This window comes from Hyaena hyaena, unplaced genomic scaffold, assembly GCF_003009895.1.
Source record: "Hyaena hyaena isolate Hyena2069 unplaced genomic scaffold, ASM300989v1 scaffold_378, whole genome shotgun sequence".
NCBI lineage: Eukaryota > Metazoa > Chordata > Mammalia > Carnivora > Hyaenidae > Hyaena > Hyaena hyaena.
Genome location: NW_024081009.1, coordinates 1,222,807 through 1,240,808, shown reverse-complemented (window position 1 = coordinate 1,240,808; position 18,002 = coordinate 1,222,807). Strand labels below are relative to the sequence as shown.

Sequence of the window (18,002 nt, the reverse complement as noted above, 5' to 3'; positions counted from 1 at the left end):
GAGATCAAGCCCTGCATCGGGCTCCATGCAGAGTGTGGAGCCTGCGTGAGATTCTCTCCCCGCTCTCTCTGCCCCTTCCCCGCTCACTCGCTTTCAAAAGAAATAAATCAACATTAAAAGAAAATTTTAAAAGGCTGGACCTTGGCACTCACATCCTGACAGATGGAAGGAGGGTGCTGGGGTACCACGCCTCCCCCAACCCCAGCCCCCAATGTGCTTCTTAATCCCCTTGAAAATCAAATCCCAGGGGAGACAGCTGCCTTGCCGCTAACCTATGACTCAATAAAAATCAAGTTCAAGTCAGTCAACTTGACCCGTGGAGGGTCTGTTGTAGCCCCGAAGCACAATGTACCGTCAGCACATTGAGTGCAGTGAACAAAACAGAAAGCCCATCCTCACAGAGCACGCTGTCCTCCTCACAGAGGACTTCTGTATACACCCTGCGTCGTGGGAACCTGGGAGGGAGGACCATTTACAGGTGAGGAAACTGAGGCCCAGAGAGGTCAGGTAACCTGCCCCTGGCAACACAGGGCTGGATGCCGTGTCTCTTTTGACTAAATCCATGGGAGGGTGGTGGCCTCAAAGGGGACGCAATGATGGCGTGAAGGTGCTGTTTGAATGTGCAGCCCTCCTGGTATGGGGCCCGTGCCACTCTCCTCCCAAGTGGCCTGAAATTCTGGGACCAGAGTGACATGGCGCCCCGGGGGTGGGTAAGGGGCACAAGTTCTCCCTGGAATAGGCAAGCCGCCTCTCCAGACACATATCCCCCTTCCCTCGGTTTCCTCATCTGCACACGGGGACAGCCACGCCGGCCCCAGGGAGAGTTACGTGCCATGGCAGATGTAGAAGGTCTGGTGGGCCAGGCACAGCTTGTAGCGACTGGTAATTAGCTGGGTGGGGACCAGGGCCCGGAAGCAGCTCGTTAAGCTGGGCCTGAGCGCCTGGGGAGGGAGGCCGGCAGGTGCACTATTGAAGGACGTCTGTGAGCCCTCGAGAGCTCAGTAGGCAGGTATGTGTGTGTGTGTGTGTGTGTGTGTGTGTGTGTGTGTTGGGACCCAGGTGGGCCATCTTCGGGCTGGCCTCGGTGACTGTCCCCAGCCCTCGTGTGTGTGTGTGTGTGTGTGTGTGTGTGTGTGTTGGGACCCAGGTGGGCCATCTTCGGGCTGGCCTCGGTGACTGTCCCCAGCCCTCGTGTGTGTGTGTGTGTGTGTGTGTGTGTGTGTGTTGGGACCCAGGTGGGCCATCTTCGGGCTGGCCAAGGTGAATGTCCTCAGCCCTCGTGTGTGTGTGTGTGTGTGTGTGTGTGTGTGTGTGTTGGGACCCAGGTGGGCCATCTTCGGGCTGGCCTCGGTGACTGTCCCCAGCCCTCAGGGAGAAGGTCCACCCTTGTCCTGGGAACTCAGGCTCCCGCTTTTGTTACCAGCCTCCCTTCCGCCCTTCCAGGCACAGAGGACATGGCGGCAGGGGGAGGGCGAGGTGGGATGGGAAGAGGCGTGTGTGAGAGAGAAGCCAGGGAACGCAGGAAGCTCACAGCACGGTCTGACCCTGTCCCTCGCCCCCCTGTGTCCACAGGCCCTTCTCCTCCTGGGGCTGAACCCCATCTCCGCCTCCTTCCAGGACCAGCACTGCAAGAACCTGTCCCTGGCCAGCAATACATCTGGTGAGTCCCCGAGCCTAATCCTGCAAGATCCCAGGTCCCCACGGCCCCCGGCCCCGGGTCCCCCAGGGCCTGCACACACAGCCCCATCCTGAGGCGGGAATAGCAGAGGGATTTAGAGCTCCCACAAGTCACCAGGTCTCCGCAGAGCACTGTGTGAGGGGGACCCTGAGGCTGGCGTGAGCACGGTGGGAAAGAGAGCTGTGTGGGATCACAGCATCTGCCACGGGCACAGGAGGGTCATGTGGCAAGCGTGCCGCGTGGTTATGTCCCCTGCCCTGGGGTGGGCAGCAGGGGACGCCACCCCAGCCCTCACCATGAGAACGAACGGAGTGAAGGGCTGGGCTGTGCCTCAGGAAGAAAGGCTGCTGTGTTCTGCTGCTAAAAATGCCCAAAGTGCAACACCATAGGGTGCTAACGACATGCCAGGTACTATTGGAGGTGCTTGAGATATGTTACCCCAATTTCCATTTACACCTAAGGAAACTGAGGCACCAAGAAAAAACTAGTAAGTCCCAAATCCAAGATTGAGCCTAGGCAGCCCAGCTTCCCAGTATGTTTTTTTAACACCGCGGTCTATACCTTCTCAGTAGAAAATACTGCGTACCTACAAATATTACTAATAACTTGTACACGCACACCATTGGCAAAGTACTTTTGTATAATTATCTTACTTCTCACAAGGGTGAGAAGACTCAGCATTTGTACAGGGGAGGAGACTGATGCGTGGGAGAGCCAGGTCTTTGCCAACTTTGGGTGTATGGGCCCCGAACCCTTTAACCAGGGACCTGGGATGTGGCTGCCCACAAAGGGGAGGGGGGCCCCTGCACCCGAGGGTCTTTGGGAGGCTCGCTGTTCTCTGGTGACTCAGTTTCCTCGTCAGGTCTCCCCTTGATTCAACCCAACTCATTAATTGAGCACCTACTGTGTCCTGGGCCCCATGCGAGGCAGGAGAGGAACAAAATAGGGCTCACGGTCTGGTCTGGGAGTCAGGCCCACAAACGCGTGTACTAGGAAGCTAAGCACAAGGGGCGTGCTCGTGGAGAGGTGGACACGGCGCACTAGCCGGGAGGCAGAACTAGCCAGGTTTCTGATCCTGGGCCTGTGGGGAGAGGAGGCTTCCACACCCCGGAGAGGCTGCCTCCTAGCCTGCTGGTCTTTTGCTGTAGGGGCAGTCTGGGGGGAGAGGAGAGCACTGGACTTGGAGAAGGCTAACGGTGTCCATGCTCACAGTGGCGTTGTCTTGTCCTTCTGCCCTAAGGACCCCACTAACAGCCACAAGGATGGGCATGCCCTTGACCCCTTTGAGCCTCAGTTTTCCCAGACTATAAAGTCAAGGAAGGGTGGTAACTCCCTCAAGGTTCTGTCACAATTAAATGCACTAAGTTTTATGGCGATAGGTCACAAATTGTGGAGAGCCATACCACTACTGAGTATGATTTATTTATTAAGTTTATTTCTGAGAGAAAGAGACAGAGTGTGAATGGGAGAGGGGCAGAGAGAGAAAGAAACACAGAAGCGGAAACTGAGCTGTCAGCACAGAGCCTGACGTGGGGCTCAAACTCTTGAGCGGTGAGATCATGACCTGAGCTTGGATGAGCTGAGTTGGATGCTTAACTGACTGAGCCACCTGGGTACCCCACTACTGAGTATTATTTATTATCATTGGTAATATCAGCAGGCTTTTGAAAGTGCTTACTGCATAGCTGGAATGAGAAGGCATTTGCCATGAATTCCTCACTACAAGGAAGGTGGCAGGGAGAATAGATAGGGGGTGGTATGAATCCAGGAAGGCTTCCTGAAGGAGTAGGTTTCACAGTGAGTCTCTGAGAGACTCTGACTCTGACCTGGCAGAGAAGAGCCAATTGTCTGAGCCAAAGCTAGAATTGACTGAAGACCAGCAGGTGGGTTTGGTGGAATGACACAGGAGGGGTGAGGACGGAGGAGCAGTAAGCCTGGGGAGGTTCCGGCAGCCTGGAGCATCTGGCTGTAAAAGTTGGCTAAGCTAGGCCATGGGGAACAGGAAACTTCTTGAGCAGGAGCCTGGAGCTCTAGCAGAGAGAGACAGGGAGGGAAGAGACCTGCCCGGAGGCTGGGTCTGAGATGAAAGGTCCTGCCCACAGCGCCCCCGTGCATGGGCCAGGTCAACCTCCATTAACTCGCTAGCTGTGCTCTGGAGGAGTGACATCTCGGAGCCCACGCAGGTGTCACCTGTCCTTGGGGGCCGTGGGCCATGATGCATATCGTTCATTCCCCAGTGATTTGTACTCGGTGCCACTACCCGCAGCCCAGCCAAGCCTGGCTGGCTTTGTAGTGTACAATCCATCACCCTCCACAACAGCCTCTGATAACAAGCTATGTGTCTTCCAGCACCAACACCTACCCAGACCGATGGGCACTGGTAGAGACAGATGGTGAGGGTGGGGTGGAGGGACCGGGACAGATGGACGGGCGTCTGGCCAGGGTGGCTGGCACTGAGCTGGGGCCTTTGGGGGTCCTCTCATATGCCAAGAGCAGGGAGAGGGTGGGTCCCCAAGGCCAAAGCTCATCACAGACTTGGCAACTCATAAAATCATGGCACGAAAGTGACAATGCCAGAAACTGAGTTATTGACTAATGACATCAGAGGCAAATGAGATGGTGATGTTGACAAGGACCCAGGGACATCAATTCCTATCCCGTCTTAAGGTCATGAACGTGAACAATAATTAATGATAGCTTATGGTTATACAGTGCCTCCTATGGGTCAGATCCCATTCTGAGCACTTTAATCTCATTTAATCTTCAGAACAGTATTGCCAGGAAGGATTTTATCCTCATTTTACAAAAGAGGACCTTAAGGCTCAGAGAGGTTAAGTAACTTGCCCAGGCACACAGTTACTAAGCAGTAGCCCCAAGATTTAAACCAAATGGGGGGCGCCTGGGTGGCTTAGTCGGTTAAGCGTCCGACTTTCGCTTAGGTCATGATCTCGCGGTTCGTGGGTTCGAGCCCCGCGTCGGGCTCTGTGCTGACTGCCAGCTCAGAGCCTGGAGCCTGTTTCAGTCTGTGACTCCCTCTCTCTCTCACCCTCCCCTGCTCACACTGTCTCTCTCTCTCTCCTAGAAATAAATAAAACATTATAAAAAAAAAAAAGATTTAAACCAAATGGGCTACCATGTAAGTGGCTGCCAGGAGAACCATGGTGCTCAGGGCCCGGGGTGGTCAGTCATCTGAGCGTGCAGAGTCTCCTCTGCAGGGTCCCCTACCCTGCTTACACACAACCCCCGATTTCCCTCAGGACCTACTACACGCCTGCCCCTATACTAAGTGCTGGGAATGCAAAGATGGAGAGCCCGCAAACCCACAGGATAGGAGGCCCCCACCCACTTGTCCTGATGAATCGCATACTCTGCAGAGGTATCTTTCTATTCTGCCCAGCTGAGAAAGAGGCAGCCCAACCAGAAGGGGGCCAAAACAAGACCAGGTGCTCCGCCTGCCCTCTGCCACCTTCTCCATGCCGGCCGACCTGGCAAAGCCCCTGCACATTCACCCCAACAGCGCCTTCCTCTGAATGGACAAGCTTGTGCGTTTCCAAGGCTTCCCTCGGGCCACCTGGCTGCTCCCACTCTGGGGAGCCTCGACCACACAACGGCAGGGCCGCCGCCGAGAGCCCACCTACTCTGGTTCATTCAGAAAGCCGCTGATGGGAGACCCAAAGTAACTGGGGACAGGAACCCGAGGCGGATTTCCTTCTGAAGGTATATCTACTACAGAGGGAGCTGCTGAGCGCTTCCGGACCCTGAGCCTGCTGGGAAAGGAATTATGTAATCTGCTGGGGGTGAGAAACCAGCACCCGGTTGTGCACAGGCATTAAGTAGGCCACCTTCAAAGGGTTTTCATCTGTTGCTTATAACAGGCCCAGGACCCTGACTCAGCAGGGATCTTGTCAGAGGCAGGGAGGAGCCCTCCACGTTGTTCCTTTCCCCTCTTCCCTCCATTTGTACGGATTTGGGACAGTCTGACCACAGTGCTCCGGTGAGCCTTGGGGTGTGCACGGGTGGGGATGGAGGAAGACGCAGGAAACAGTCCTAGGCGTTGCTTTGGTCTGCTTAGCTCCACCCCCTCCCCCCAGAAGAAAACTCTGAAGGGATCTAGCTGCCTCATGAAGGGGTGAGCCACCAAGTGATGGGAATGTTAACACCCCAGACATGCCAAGTACACGCTAGCCTCAGGGCTTCTGTACTTGCTGGTGCCCCTGCTTAGAGCACTCTTCCCCCAGATGGGCACATGGCTCCCTCGCTCTCTTCCTTTAGGTCTCTGCCTAGATGTTGGCACCAAATTAAGCTGTCCTGGCTGTCTTTATCTCCTTGTCCTGCTTGCTTTTTTCTTCAAAGCACGGCTCACTGCTTCACAGATATGTCTGTCTGTCTGCCTGTTTGCCGCACCTCTTACCTCCCACTCCCAACTAAGGGCAGGGCACTTATTTTTATTCATTACTGTATTCTCAGCCCCTAGAACAGGTACTGTGTCCCCAGCTCCTGGAAATTTCTTAGACGGTCCGTAAACACTTGTTGAATAAAGAACAAAATCATTACTCCTCCCCATCTATAACTTAATTGGCCAGGAGGGGCTCCTGGGACAGGATGGTGTGGGGAGGAGTTGACTTATAATAATAGCTCAGGCTTCCTGCTCCAGGCTGGGAAGTCGACCTGGCTGTTTGCAAGGCTGGGTTACTCTGGTCCAAACTGCTCCTGGCCCCAGAACTATGATATCCAAGTGGGAAAACATCGGCCAGGAGATCAGGAGGGGTTGGGCATTTGTGCCAGTGGGACCTGGAGGGGACATGGGCTCAAGAATCAGAGTCCAACTGGGGTGCCTGGGTGACTTAGTCGGTTGAGCGTCCGACTTTCGCTTAGGTCATGATCTCGCAGTTCGTGGGTTCGAGCCCCGCGTCGGGCTCTGTGCTGACTGCCAGCTCAGAGCCTGGAGCCTGTTTCAGAGTCTGTGACTCCCTCTCTCTCTGACCCTCCCCTGCTCACGCTGTCTCTCTCTCTCCTAGAAATAAATAAAAAATATTAAAAAAAAAAAAAAGAATCAGAGTCCAACAGGGATGCCTCGGTGGCTCAGTCGCTTAAGCCTCCGGCTTCAGCTCAGGTCATGATCTCAGGTTTGTGGGTTCAAGCCCCACATCGGGCTCTGTGCTGACAGCTCGGCGCCTGGAGCCTGCTTCGGATTCTGTGTCTCCCTCTCTCTCTGCCCCCTCCCCCACTCATGCTCTGTTTCTCTCTGTCTCAATAAGTAAGTAAACATAAAAAAAAAAAAAAAGAAAGAAAGAAGAAGAATCAGAGTCCAACAGCCCTGACCTCCAGGCCCGTAGAGCCCCTATGCTGAGTGACACGGGACTTCCCTTCCTTCCTTCTAGGAGATCCACTCCCTCCGCATCCCCAGCTCCTCTAGAATTACTTTTCCCTGTACCTTTTTCTCCTGGCTTTCTGTCTGCCTTGCTGTTTCACTCTCAGTGTCTTTGTCTCCTATTTCCTCTCTCCACCCTCTCCTTCCCCACTTGCCCCCAGCCCCTTTCCTTCCCTTCAAGTGGCTGAAGGATTGAATTAGTGGCGTGAATTTCCTGAAGCACCCTTCACACTGCAGCGTATACAGCAGTGTTCAACAAATGTTGCTTCCCTTGCCCGCCAAGTCCTACACACCCTTCCCCGGGGCTCTTCCGGATCCTCAGGGACTGCGTGTCCGCGGAATCCCTGCGTGAGGTGCGAAGGGTTGGGACCCCAAGGAGGAAGAAGGCTTTGCAGGACGGCGAAAGCCTGGTGTGCCAGGTATGGCGCCTGAGCCCCTGTTCTGCAGCCTCCTCCTTACCCTCGGCCTCTGGGTCCCCGCCCCTCCTCTTCCAGCCTTCCTTTCCTCCTCTTTCACTGCCTATCCCTTCGTCTGCCCCCTACAACCACAAGGCCAAGCCCCTTATTCTCCAGCTGAGGTCTCTGAGTCTGAGCCCCCTGCTGCTCCTGATTGATCCTATGCATCTGACCACGTTTGGCCACGCCCCCAAGGGACCCCCGCCCGCCCAGTTCAGGCCTCTCCGCAGGCAGGCAGTGTGGTGGCTTCTTTCCTTCTTGTAGCCTGTCCCTACCTTTCTTCCCGATTCACAGACTTTCATTCCCTCTAGGATTTTCTAGGCTCTTAATGCAAAGGTCATGTCCACGGCAGTGTTCCCCCGCACCTCCCTCTACCCGGTCTTCTGTGAGCTGCAGGGGGAGGGAGGGAGAGCGAGTGGGAGAAAGGCACTGAACAAGCGCGGGCCAGAGATGGTGCAGCCAAATGCTGTGAGGGCCAGTGGCCCAGACTGGGGACCTCTGTGGTGCAGCGGGAAGAGCCTCACAAGTGTCCGCAGCACGGGTTCAAACCCAACTTCTGCCTGCTAGTGTTTGTGTAACTCTGCATAAACAATTTGACTTTTCGGGCCTCAGTTTCCTTCCCTGTAAAACAGAATTAGCGCTTATGTTAGCAGGTGGTGTGAGACCTGCAGTAGGTGCTACTGACTCCTGATCTATACCAGACGAGGGGCAAATAATGTCTGCTCTGTCCACTTCCACCCCATATGTGCCCACCAGCTGTGGAAGGGGCAGGGCTCTGGCCATTGGCTGGTACCTGGTCCTCGCAGTCGGAAGGGCCATCTGCTTAGTAGCCAGTTTCTGCCCTGGCTGTAGTCTGGCCCTGGCTGTGGCTGGTGCCCAATCCTGCCTGCCCTCTGTTCTTTGCCAGAGGGGCTCTGGGGAAGCGTCCAAGGCAGAAGAGAGACGGAGAAGGAAGGGAGGGAGGATCTGGATCTTACACTGAGAGAGCACATTAGACAAGTTCCAGATGCTTCCACGCATGACATTCCGTTTAGTCTTCCCCGTGCCAGCTCAGGAGACACTGTGAATGAGTGAGTGGGCGAATGAATGAACAACTGTCCGAGGAAGGTACCAGGGTGTCATTAAATCAGGTGGTGTTTGCAGAGTACCTGGCAGGTGCCTGGCGAACCCCGCTCTCAGAGATGCTCCCTTCCCCACTGTCTCCTTGACATTCTCCCCTCCCTTTATTGGCACGAAGTGTGGCATGGAAAGAGCATGTAGTTTAGCGTCAAAAGCACCGAGCTATATTTCTTGGTTCTTTCACTCGTTGACTCATGACTTTGAGCAAGTCATGTAACCTCCCTGTGCCTCAGTTTCCTCATCTGTAAAAAGGGACTAAGAACATAGCAGGGTGGATGAGGATCGAGGAAATAGATGAAGACAGGCCTTGAAAAAGCAGAGCATGGCCCGTAATATTATCCCTCCCTCCCCTTGGCGACTTGCCTCCTGCTTGTCCCTCTGGGCTCAGTGCTTATGGGCATGACCCGCAAGAGATTAAAATCTCAACCTGCTTTCCTCCCTCCCCTCCCCACCCCCCACCAACCACTCACCGAGGCTGTGCTGTGGCACAGCGCCAAGGCTTGGCCTGGCTCGCCATCCCCTCGTGTCCATTCAGGGCCAATCCAAACTTCTTTCTCTTTCAATTAAACCACTTGGCCTCAAGGCCTCTGTCCCTAAGCTCTGATTTGTAGGAACGCACTCCGAATAGCTTTGATTAGCAAGAGAAACCAGCCCTGGTTACAAGTGCCACTTAGCAGACCTGGCAGCCAGCAGGGAAAGGACACCAGTCTGACCCAGGCTTGTTTCCCGAGAGGCTGAGTTACAGGCTCATCTGAGGGGAGATGGCAGGTGGGCCCCAGCCACAGTGTGGCAGCTGCTGACCCCTGGCCCTGAAGAGGCTGCCACTGCGTTGGTTCGCGGCTCTTCCTGGCTTGCCTACACCTTCTTGGGCCGGTCTCCCCTCGGGATGGGCACGCTGGGTCTCAACAGGACTGGTGTGGTAGAGGGGCGTCAAAAGGCAGAGAAGGAAGGGACAGCACCAAGGGATGCCAGGACCACCCTCAGCCCAGCCTCCACCCACTGGAGACTAAAAGCCTCCCCACTCATTCCAGAAGCATTACTGTGGCCCCAGCTCGGCCCCAGCAGACACACCTACACACACACGTGCACACGCTCTACTCCCAAAAGCTCTTCAACAAAGGAAAATATTTGGAAGGGGGTTTTGATGTGCTTTTTTGAGTCATAGACCTCTTTGAAAATCTAATGAAAGCCATGGTCCCTTTCCCAATTAAGATGCGTGTATACACCATTTTTTTCATTTAAATTTTTTATTATGTTTATTTATTTTGAGAGAGACAGAGACAGAGTGTGAGCAGGGAAGGTACAGAGAGAGAGGGAGACACAGAATCTGAAGCAGGCTCCGGGCCCTAAAGCTATCAGCACAGAGCCTGACATGGGGCTCGAACCCACAAGCCATGAGATCATGACCTGAGCCAAAGCCGGACGCTTAACCTACTGAGCCACCCTGGTGATCCCCCAATATTTTTCATTTAATTTCAGAGTCTCTATGAACCCTTAAAGCTTCCAGTAGACTGAGATTAAGAATTTCTGATCAGATCTAACCTCTTCATTTTACTATACAGACACGAAGGCTTAGAGAGAGCCAGTGACATGCCTCTGGTCACACAGCAAATTAGTAGAAGAGCCCAGTCTGAAGCCCAGGCTAATGCCCACTCCCCGAGGTGGTGTCTCCCTCCTTTTTGCCCCCATAGTTCCCTTCTCAGTCACTCCTCTCCTGGGGCCCAGCACAGTCTAGAGCACAAACCCTATGCGTTCAGTGAATGTGGTCATCGGGCCAGGGAGAAGCGGGGCCGTCTTTGTTTAGCTCGTTCCTCACTGCGGAGCCGGAGCAGATGAGGTCTGTTTCCATGCATGTGTGAGGGGGCTAGATCAAGGATTGGCTGGGGCTGTTCCAGGCTGTTCCAGGCTGTGAAGTCTCAGAGGTCCACTCTATACCCAATGAGGGGCCAAGAGAAGTGTCTTCAGGCTACAGAGCAGAGGAGCTGAAGTATTTCCAGCAGTTTTTCTAAATGCCAGCCAGGAGCTCAGCATTTAACACCACAATCAACGGTCTCTGTTCCTCTTCCACTCCGGAACCCACACTGGCTCCCTAGTGCCAGAGCATCAAATTCAGATTCCTTTCCCTGATGTCTCCTCTGCACAGGGCCAGCTCATCTCCACACTGGGGCCATTGCGCCCATCTTGTTCCCAGCCGGTGTGCGAGTGTGGGCAGGTGGACAGGACACCAGAGTAGGGCTCTTGCTCTGCCTAACCAGCTGTCTCTGCCCCCAGGACCGCAGTGCAACGCATCCGTGGACCTCATTGGCACCTGCTGGCCCCGGAGCCCTGCGGGGCAGCTGGTGGTTCGACCCTGCCCTGCCTATTTCTACGGCGTCCGCTACAATACCACAAGTAAGGGAGCCCGTGGAGGGCAGCCCATCTGCCGGGAGGTGGGACGGGACGGTGACGGCTTGGGACTTGTTGGAGGTGGGGGGGATATAATAATGATAATGGCAATGTATCTCACGGATACAACCACCATTTACCGAAGGCCAGCTCTGTGCTCTTTATCGCTGATCCCCACAATATCCCTGGAAGACGCCATATATAACTCTATAGCTTTCATTGTATACTGTGGCCTCCAAGGCTCAGAGAGGTTAGGGAACTTGCACAAGCTCACCAGCTGGTAAGACTTTAAGCTGGAATTGGCCTGCACCTCTGTCTGATGCTTTCTTCTGCAGCTGGCAAACTGGGTTAGTCGGGATAAGCCAACAACAACCCTACGAAGTAGGGCAGGGATCATCAGAATAGCCCCAACTTTGAGCTCAGAGAGGTTGGGAGGTCTGTCCGGGGCCCTGAGTTTCAGATCCCCAGGCAGGCCCACAGGTCTGGTGGGGGCGGGGGAGGACTGCCCAGGTCTGTTGGATACTTGATCCCCATGTAAACACCTCGCTACCCTGAGGCCCTGAGCCTCACCTCCAGGCTTTGCAGCAACCTGCTACCCACCTGTCACCCTCAGAATTAATTCGCTCTCCCCTGTCGATGACTCATGGCCCCTGCTTGTCAGGAGAACAGCTGTGGGTCAGGGGCCCTGGCCCATCTGAGGGGAGGGTGGGGGTCCCTAGGTGGGTTCTTGGGGCAGGTGAGTCTGAGCTCAGAGGCCCACGGGGGTGACCACAGACACCAGGCGGTTCACTCGGAGACTTGCCATGAGACCTTAACACATGTCCCCCTCGTACGGCCCTTTGGCCCCTGGTCTGACGATGGAGAAGCCAGGATAGCATGGCTTCTAAGATTTCGTTCAGCTCAAAACTCCCACATTCCTCCTCCTGACCCCTCTCCTTTACCAGCTACGTAAGGGGGTTAGGGTTGATGGCTGCACCCAAAGAGGGGTGGGAGGTCCCTGGGGAGGCTCCCAGGCTCCCAGCTGGGACTGGGCAGGAGGCTGGAGCAGCCAGACCGCACTGCTTCGCGTGCCTGCAACCACATCTCGGACCCTGAGAGGAGAAAGACCGAGTGGGTGTGAGGAGGAAGGGTGGGAAGCGGGGAGGGCAGAAGGACCTAAGAAGGGAGCTTGGGGTGCACTGCCTGCCAGCCTCCAATTCAGTAGGGCCCATTTCACAATTAGGAAGCCGAGGCAGAGGCTGACAGCTGCCCAAGGTCACGAAGCGTGGAGGCGGGGCCACGGCTCCGCTCACGATGCTGGACGCCCAGACCTTCTGGAGTGCCCAGGAAGGAGGCAGCATGGGGGCTGGTGCATGTGGAGGGCATGGAGGCTGCTTGCAGGAAGAGAGAGGCCCTTCTGTGTCTCCACAGCGCCAGATCCCATCCACTTCACTTCCAAAGTGATTTTCATGGCTGAGGCTACTTTCCCTCCATCGCCAGGGCCACTGCCCCAGTCCAAGCATCTAACCCTGACGCACTCTGGCTTGGAGCTGACCCTTTTGCGGCTCCCCACTGCCTCCATGGTCAAGTCGACACTCCTGAGTGGGGCTGGCCAGGCTCTCTGTGGCTACAGTCCTGTCACTCCCCATGAGTTCCATCCACTCTTGTCTCCAAGGGTGACTTGACATGACCCCAGGAAAGGCTTTGGTGCCTGGGTATGTCCTACTTGATTAGCCAGCCCTGCCTTAAGTGGAAGCCGGGAGCCCTGGGTTCTAGCCCCAGCTCCACCGGTAATTGGCGAAGGAACCTTCGGCCCTGCGCTCTCTGGGCCTCAGTCTCTCTACCTATAGGATGGGAGGGAAGTTTGAGTGAGGGTCTCTCTCTGCTCCCTTGCTCTGATCCCAGGAACGGAGCTGGGTGATGGTCCCCAGACTTGGAGGGGACACCCTCATCCCTGTATGGGTGCCCCAAGTGCCAGAAAGAGGAGGAACACGCCCATGGAATCAATAGTGACTGGGAACCCAGAATTGTACCCAGTCATTGGGCCTTAATTAATTCATTTACTGATGGGGCTCAGCCAGGACTTCCAGGCCTTTTCCATAATGCCCTCCCTCCTACTGCATCTGATCTTCAAAGGGATGGGGAAGCTTTTCCAAAAATATCCATTTTCCCAAGGCTCTCCGGGAGGACTGCTCAGCTCAGCAATTAAAGACAAGGAGGTCGCATGCTCCCTGGCAACGACTCGCTGCGTGCCGGCCCGTTTCCTTTCAGGATCGCCTCCTCCCTTCCCACCAATGGGATGACCTGTCCTGAAAGGGGCTCCGGGCTCCGCCCCGCATGTGGGGTGCCTGGTGTGGGGGGAGCTGGAGTCAAGGGGGCATCTCCCGTAACCCCAACCAGTACCCACTCCGATACCGATAAGTGACATGTCCTGAACCTTATGGAAGGTTATGTAACAGTTCCAAGACAATAATAATGAAAATAAGATCTCATGCTACATGCCAGGTCGAGCCCCAAGCGCTCTGCACAGGTTACCTAAGAATGCTCGCTCGGCCACTGAGGCAGGAGCCATTGCTGTTTGTTCCTATGTTGCAGATAAGGAAGCTGAGAGGTTGTGTGACTCGCCCAAGGTCACACAGATAGGAAGGAGTCGTGTCAGGATCTGACCCGAGGCTGCCTGGACTAAGAGCCATGCTCCTAACGCTACTGTGTGCTGCCGCCTTGCTTCAAGAAGACCCCAGCCCTGTCTCCCCTCGCCCACCCACATGCCTCTTCCAACCAGATCTCTGCCCAAAGTCCCTTCCTTTGCAGACATCCCGGAGCAGCCTCTGGTCCCAGGCACAGTCGGTCCATGGCAGACACACTGGATTCCCTTGGTTCCTCGCCTCCTTCCAGCCCTTTCTGAAATCCTGAGCCCTCAGCCCTCTGGTTGCTTATCCCTCATTTAACAATTAGGAGAGAATCAGCAGCTCCTTCGCCAGCTCTGCCCAGGGGCTCAGCTCAGCTGGGAAGGGAAGCTGAGCAGAGCTTGAAAAATGCATTTAGCCTCATTTCCCCACTGGCATGCTACGTGCGGCCTGAGCAGCCTCTCAGCGGAGCCGACAGGGAGCACTTTAGAGAGACCTCAGCCCTGTGGTCCTGAAGGCCAGACCATGGCACCCTCTTTCCGGAAGGCGGCCACAATCTCCCCCCACTGCCCACCCCATTGTCTTCCTCTTACCCGCTGCCACCAGCAGAGAAGCAGGCCCAGGCTGGCTGGCCCCTCCGGGATCCACTGGCCAAGCCCTCCCCCTGGCAACGGAGGAGACGGGCCGAAGAGGCAGGGGAGCTGGCTGGCTGAGGCCGCCCTTGCAGCTGAGCTGCACTGAGCTGGGCCTGGGGCTCCCCACTCTCTCTCCCATGCAGTCCCGTGCCCCTGGCAGGCCCCAGGCTCGGGGACTGGGACTCAGGCAGCTTGGCCCGCCGTCCTCAAGCCCCGCTGGGCTGGGGACATGGCACGAAGGTGGATGAAAGCCCTGGAAAGACCTGGAAGCAGGGGATTGGCTCAAGATTCCATGTCTCCTCTAGTCAGCGCTGCCGGGACTCAGGGCCAGAATTAAGTCTAGGACGCGTATTTAAAGCCACCGATGTCAGAGAGGGGTAGAGAGTGGGGCAGGACGACCTCCACCAGCAAAGGAGAAAAGCGTCAAGGTGTGGATCTCCCTCAGTCCCTTCCCTGTGGTATTTTAGGGCCCTGGTGCCCTTGAAGGGGCGGGCAGGAGGGAGGGCGAGAGGGCCATTTTGTGCAGCTCCAGCCGCCCCAAAGCCCTGAAGCCAGGCTTCCTGTCAGATCACCAGGCTCCTCCCCATCTCCTTAGAAGGTGACAGGTTCCGGGCCACAGTCCAGTGTGGTGGCTGCACAGGCCGCCACACCTACCCCCGGGCTGCCCTCCTGTCTTTTCCGCCAGGCGCTGTGTGCCAGGCTGGGAGCTAGTTGTCGTGGATCCTGTGAGACCTGCTGTGACACCCCCCGCCACCTGTCCCTTTCTGTCCTGAGAGGCCTCCGCCATGAATGAGCCCACCACATGGCCCTCCAGCACAAATCCCTCTGCAGAGAAAGGTCACCCTGAGGACCTTCCCCAACACCTGCTCTCCGCGCCCCACCCCATGAAGCACTGCCACATGATTTGAACTCACGGGAAACCTCCCCACGGATAGTCACCATCTACAGCCGTCATTTCAATGTGCTGCATGAGCCGTCACCACATACCCTTCCACCATATCATGCCCAGCCTTTTGAGGCAGAATCGACTCACCAGATCTCACCATCCTCGTTGCTGCCGTGTGGGACGCCAAAATGGGATGTTTCTCAGTTGGGCATCTACCGCATAACCTGTTGCCACATAAGGCCTTGCAAGGGAAGAGCCGCACCGAGCTGGCCAAGCCTGCCCATGGCCAGTCCCATGAACATGATCATGGCGGCCTGGGGGGGCAGAGCGTTGGTCCCAAGGGCAGGCACTGGGGCCGTCCCCGAGCCGCCACTGGGGCCTGTGGGCAGAACGGGGCAGGAAGCTCCTCTCCTCAGCTTCAACCCCAGCATCCTCCAGCAAGCAGGGCCCTGTGTTGGCCCACATGATGGATAGACGGACAGCCTAATAGACAGACAGATGCCTGGGTTGCTCTTTGGAAGAGGAGCCCATGGCATTACTCTGACTCTCTCTCCTTTTTTCTAGACAACGGCTACCGGGAGTGCCTGGCCAATGGCAGCTGGGCCGCCCGTGTGAACTACTCGGAATGCCAGGAAATCCTCAGTGGGGAGGTGAGGCTGCCCCTGTAGAGGGTGGGTCAGGCCCCAGCTCCGATCTGGGCCTGCTGCGTGGCTGTCTCCAGGGGAGGGGGGCCTAGAGGGTGGCCACTGGCTCTGACACGGATGAGTTGGGTCCTTATTCCTCCCTTCCTTCCGCCTGCATGCCCTGGGACAGCTTTTCATCCGTTCTCCACACCACCCACCTGTGCGGCACATCCGGGTCCAGCCAGGGGGGGCCTGTATCAGAACCAGAGATGGGGGCAGGAGCGGCAATGCAGTAGGAAAGTGCTCCCAGCCAGTCTTGGAAGTATCTAAATGTTTTTGAGAAGATAGTACTTACGCATAACACAAAATCCAAAAGGTACAAGTCGGAACACAGAGAAGTCTCCTTCCCGCCCTGTCCCAGCCACTGGGTCCCCTCCCTAGAGGCAATGCCAGTGAGTCCCCTTCCCAGAGGCAAAGCCAGTTTCTTAGGTGGCCCCCAGAGGCATTCTCTGCATATGTGAGTAATTACATATATATACTCTTTTTTGTTTTAATCCAAATGTTGCATGTTATACACACGGTTTGACACCTTGCTTTTTGCATAGAATCGTCCATCTTGGAGGCCGTTCCATATCAGTGCATCCTTGTTCTCTTTTACATTTGCATAATATCACATGGTGCAGATGTACCGCCGTTCCCTTAACCAGTCTTTATTCTCAGGCTGGTAATTACAAACAGCGCTGCAATGAATTATCTCTTAAAGGTGACATCGGCACGGGCTCGAGTATATCAGGTGTGGCTGCTACCTCTGTCCCTCTTGCGCCCTCCCCTCCAGCTCCACACACCCTTTCAGTGGGCGCTGAGGAAGGAGGGGGTCATGGAGCTGGAACAATGAGTGAGCAGAAAAGAGAGGGCGGACGGGACGACACCCCAAGCTGTCTGAGGGCTCCAGGCTTCTGGGGTGTGGAAGAGAGGGGCTGATCCACATAGTCCTGGGATTCCAGCACCTAAAAGATCTAAATGGAAGGGACCTTGGAGACCCTCTGTCCCCTCTTAATCTGCCTATAATAAGAAGCACCCAGAGCACCTGTTCAAATATAGACCCCAGGGCTACATCCGACACCTGATAAATCAAACTCTCCAAGGAGGACCTGGGAATTGGTTTTTTAACAAGTTCCTTGGGGGACTTTCTGATGAGTAACTTGGATCTGGTGCGACTCATTCACCTTACAGGTGGGGAGACTGAGGCCCAGAAAGGAGGAGTGACTCACACAAGGTTACACAGCCAGAGTGAGTCAGAGCCTGGACCTGGGTTTTGAAGTCCAGGCTCCCCTCTGCCTACGACCAGGTGCTCCGTGAGAAGCGAGGTTGATGGAGGAAGAACAGCTGTCCCCACGTTGCACCCCACCTGGCCCTTTGATGATCCCCTTCCCCAGGCTGCCTGGTTTTTTGTCACTGAGCCATTGCTGCCTCCTTTCTGAAGCTGCAGAGATAGGGCAAAGCCTAGAAGAACGCCGCGTTCTTTGGTGGGGCCGCTTTGGCAGGGTGAGTTACTAGGGACACTGGTGAGAGGCTTTGCTGGCACCTCCGCTCAGGGCCAGCCACATGGTCCCCCTGCAGGCCAGGGTGGGTTGGGCTGCCCCCCTCCACCTTCCCTCACACAGTGAGCCCAGCCTGGGAAGTCCTGGGGATGCGGACGAGGGCACCCCCACCCCTGGGCTGGGGGAGGGAAGTGGGGTCAGGAAACATAGTTGGGCCAGAAAATTTGGGCTTGGGGGGTGGGGGAGAAGACCACCCAGCCTGGTGGGGAGCTCCTTACCTGGGGCACAGTGGAGGAGGGGTGGAAGGACAGGAGACGGGGCTCGCGCGCAGAAAGCCGGGTCAGTGCAACTCTTAAAGCACAGCTCGTGCCCACGGGGAGCTGCTGGGGGGAGGCAGGGCTAAGGCAAGGGGTCTTCAGTCCCCTGTCGTACCCCACCTTGTCCTGCTGGGTCTGTAGAGCCTGAGACAGATGACTATCTCCACCTGCAGGTCAGATGGCCAGCCACCTGGCTTAAAACAAATAACCCTCCCCCACTCCAGAGGGGCAGGCGTCTGTCACCTTCTTGAACATGAGCTACACTGGACAGCACAGCTGCCCCCAGCCTCCCGCCTGCACTGGAGCCCCCCAAATGTCGGGAGAACTTCATGGTTCACTTGAATCCCTCCTGCCCGAATTGAAGCCCGGTCCTTCTAGTTGGCTGA

At 56.0% G+C, this 18,002-nt stretch overlaps 1 protein-coding gene across 1 annotated transcript in view; it reads left to right on the top strand.

Moving 5' to 3' along the window:
- The window catches only part of CRHR1 (corticotropin releasing hormone receptor 1), a 48,141-nt gene that overhangs the window by 19,427 nt on the left and 10,712 nt on the right, over window positions 1-18,002 (top strand). The window contains exons 2-4 of the mRNA XM_039250684.1: window positions 1,573-1,660; window positions 10,895-11,014; window positions 15,700-15,785. Coding sequence (XP_039106615.1) covers window positions 1,573-1,660; window positions 10,895-11,014; window positions 15,700-15,785 — 294 coding nt within the window. The remainder of the gene's footprint in view (window positions 1-1,572; window positions 1,661-10,894; window positions 11,015-15,699; window positions 15,786-18,002) is intronic.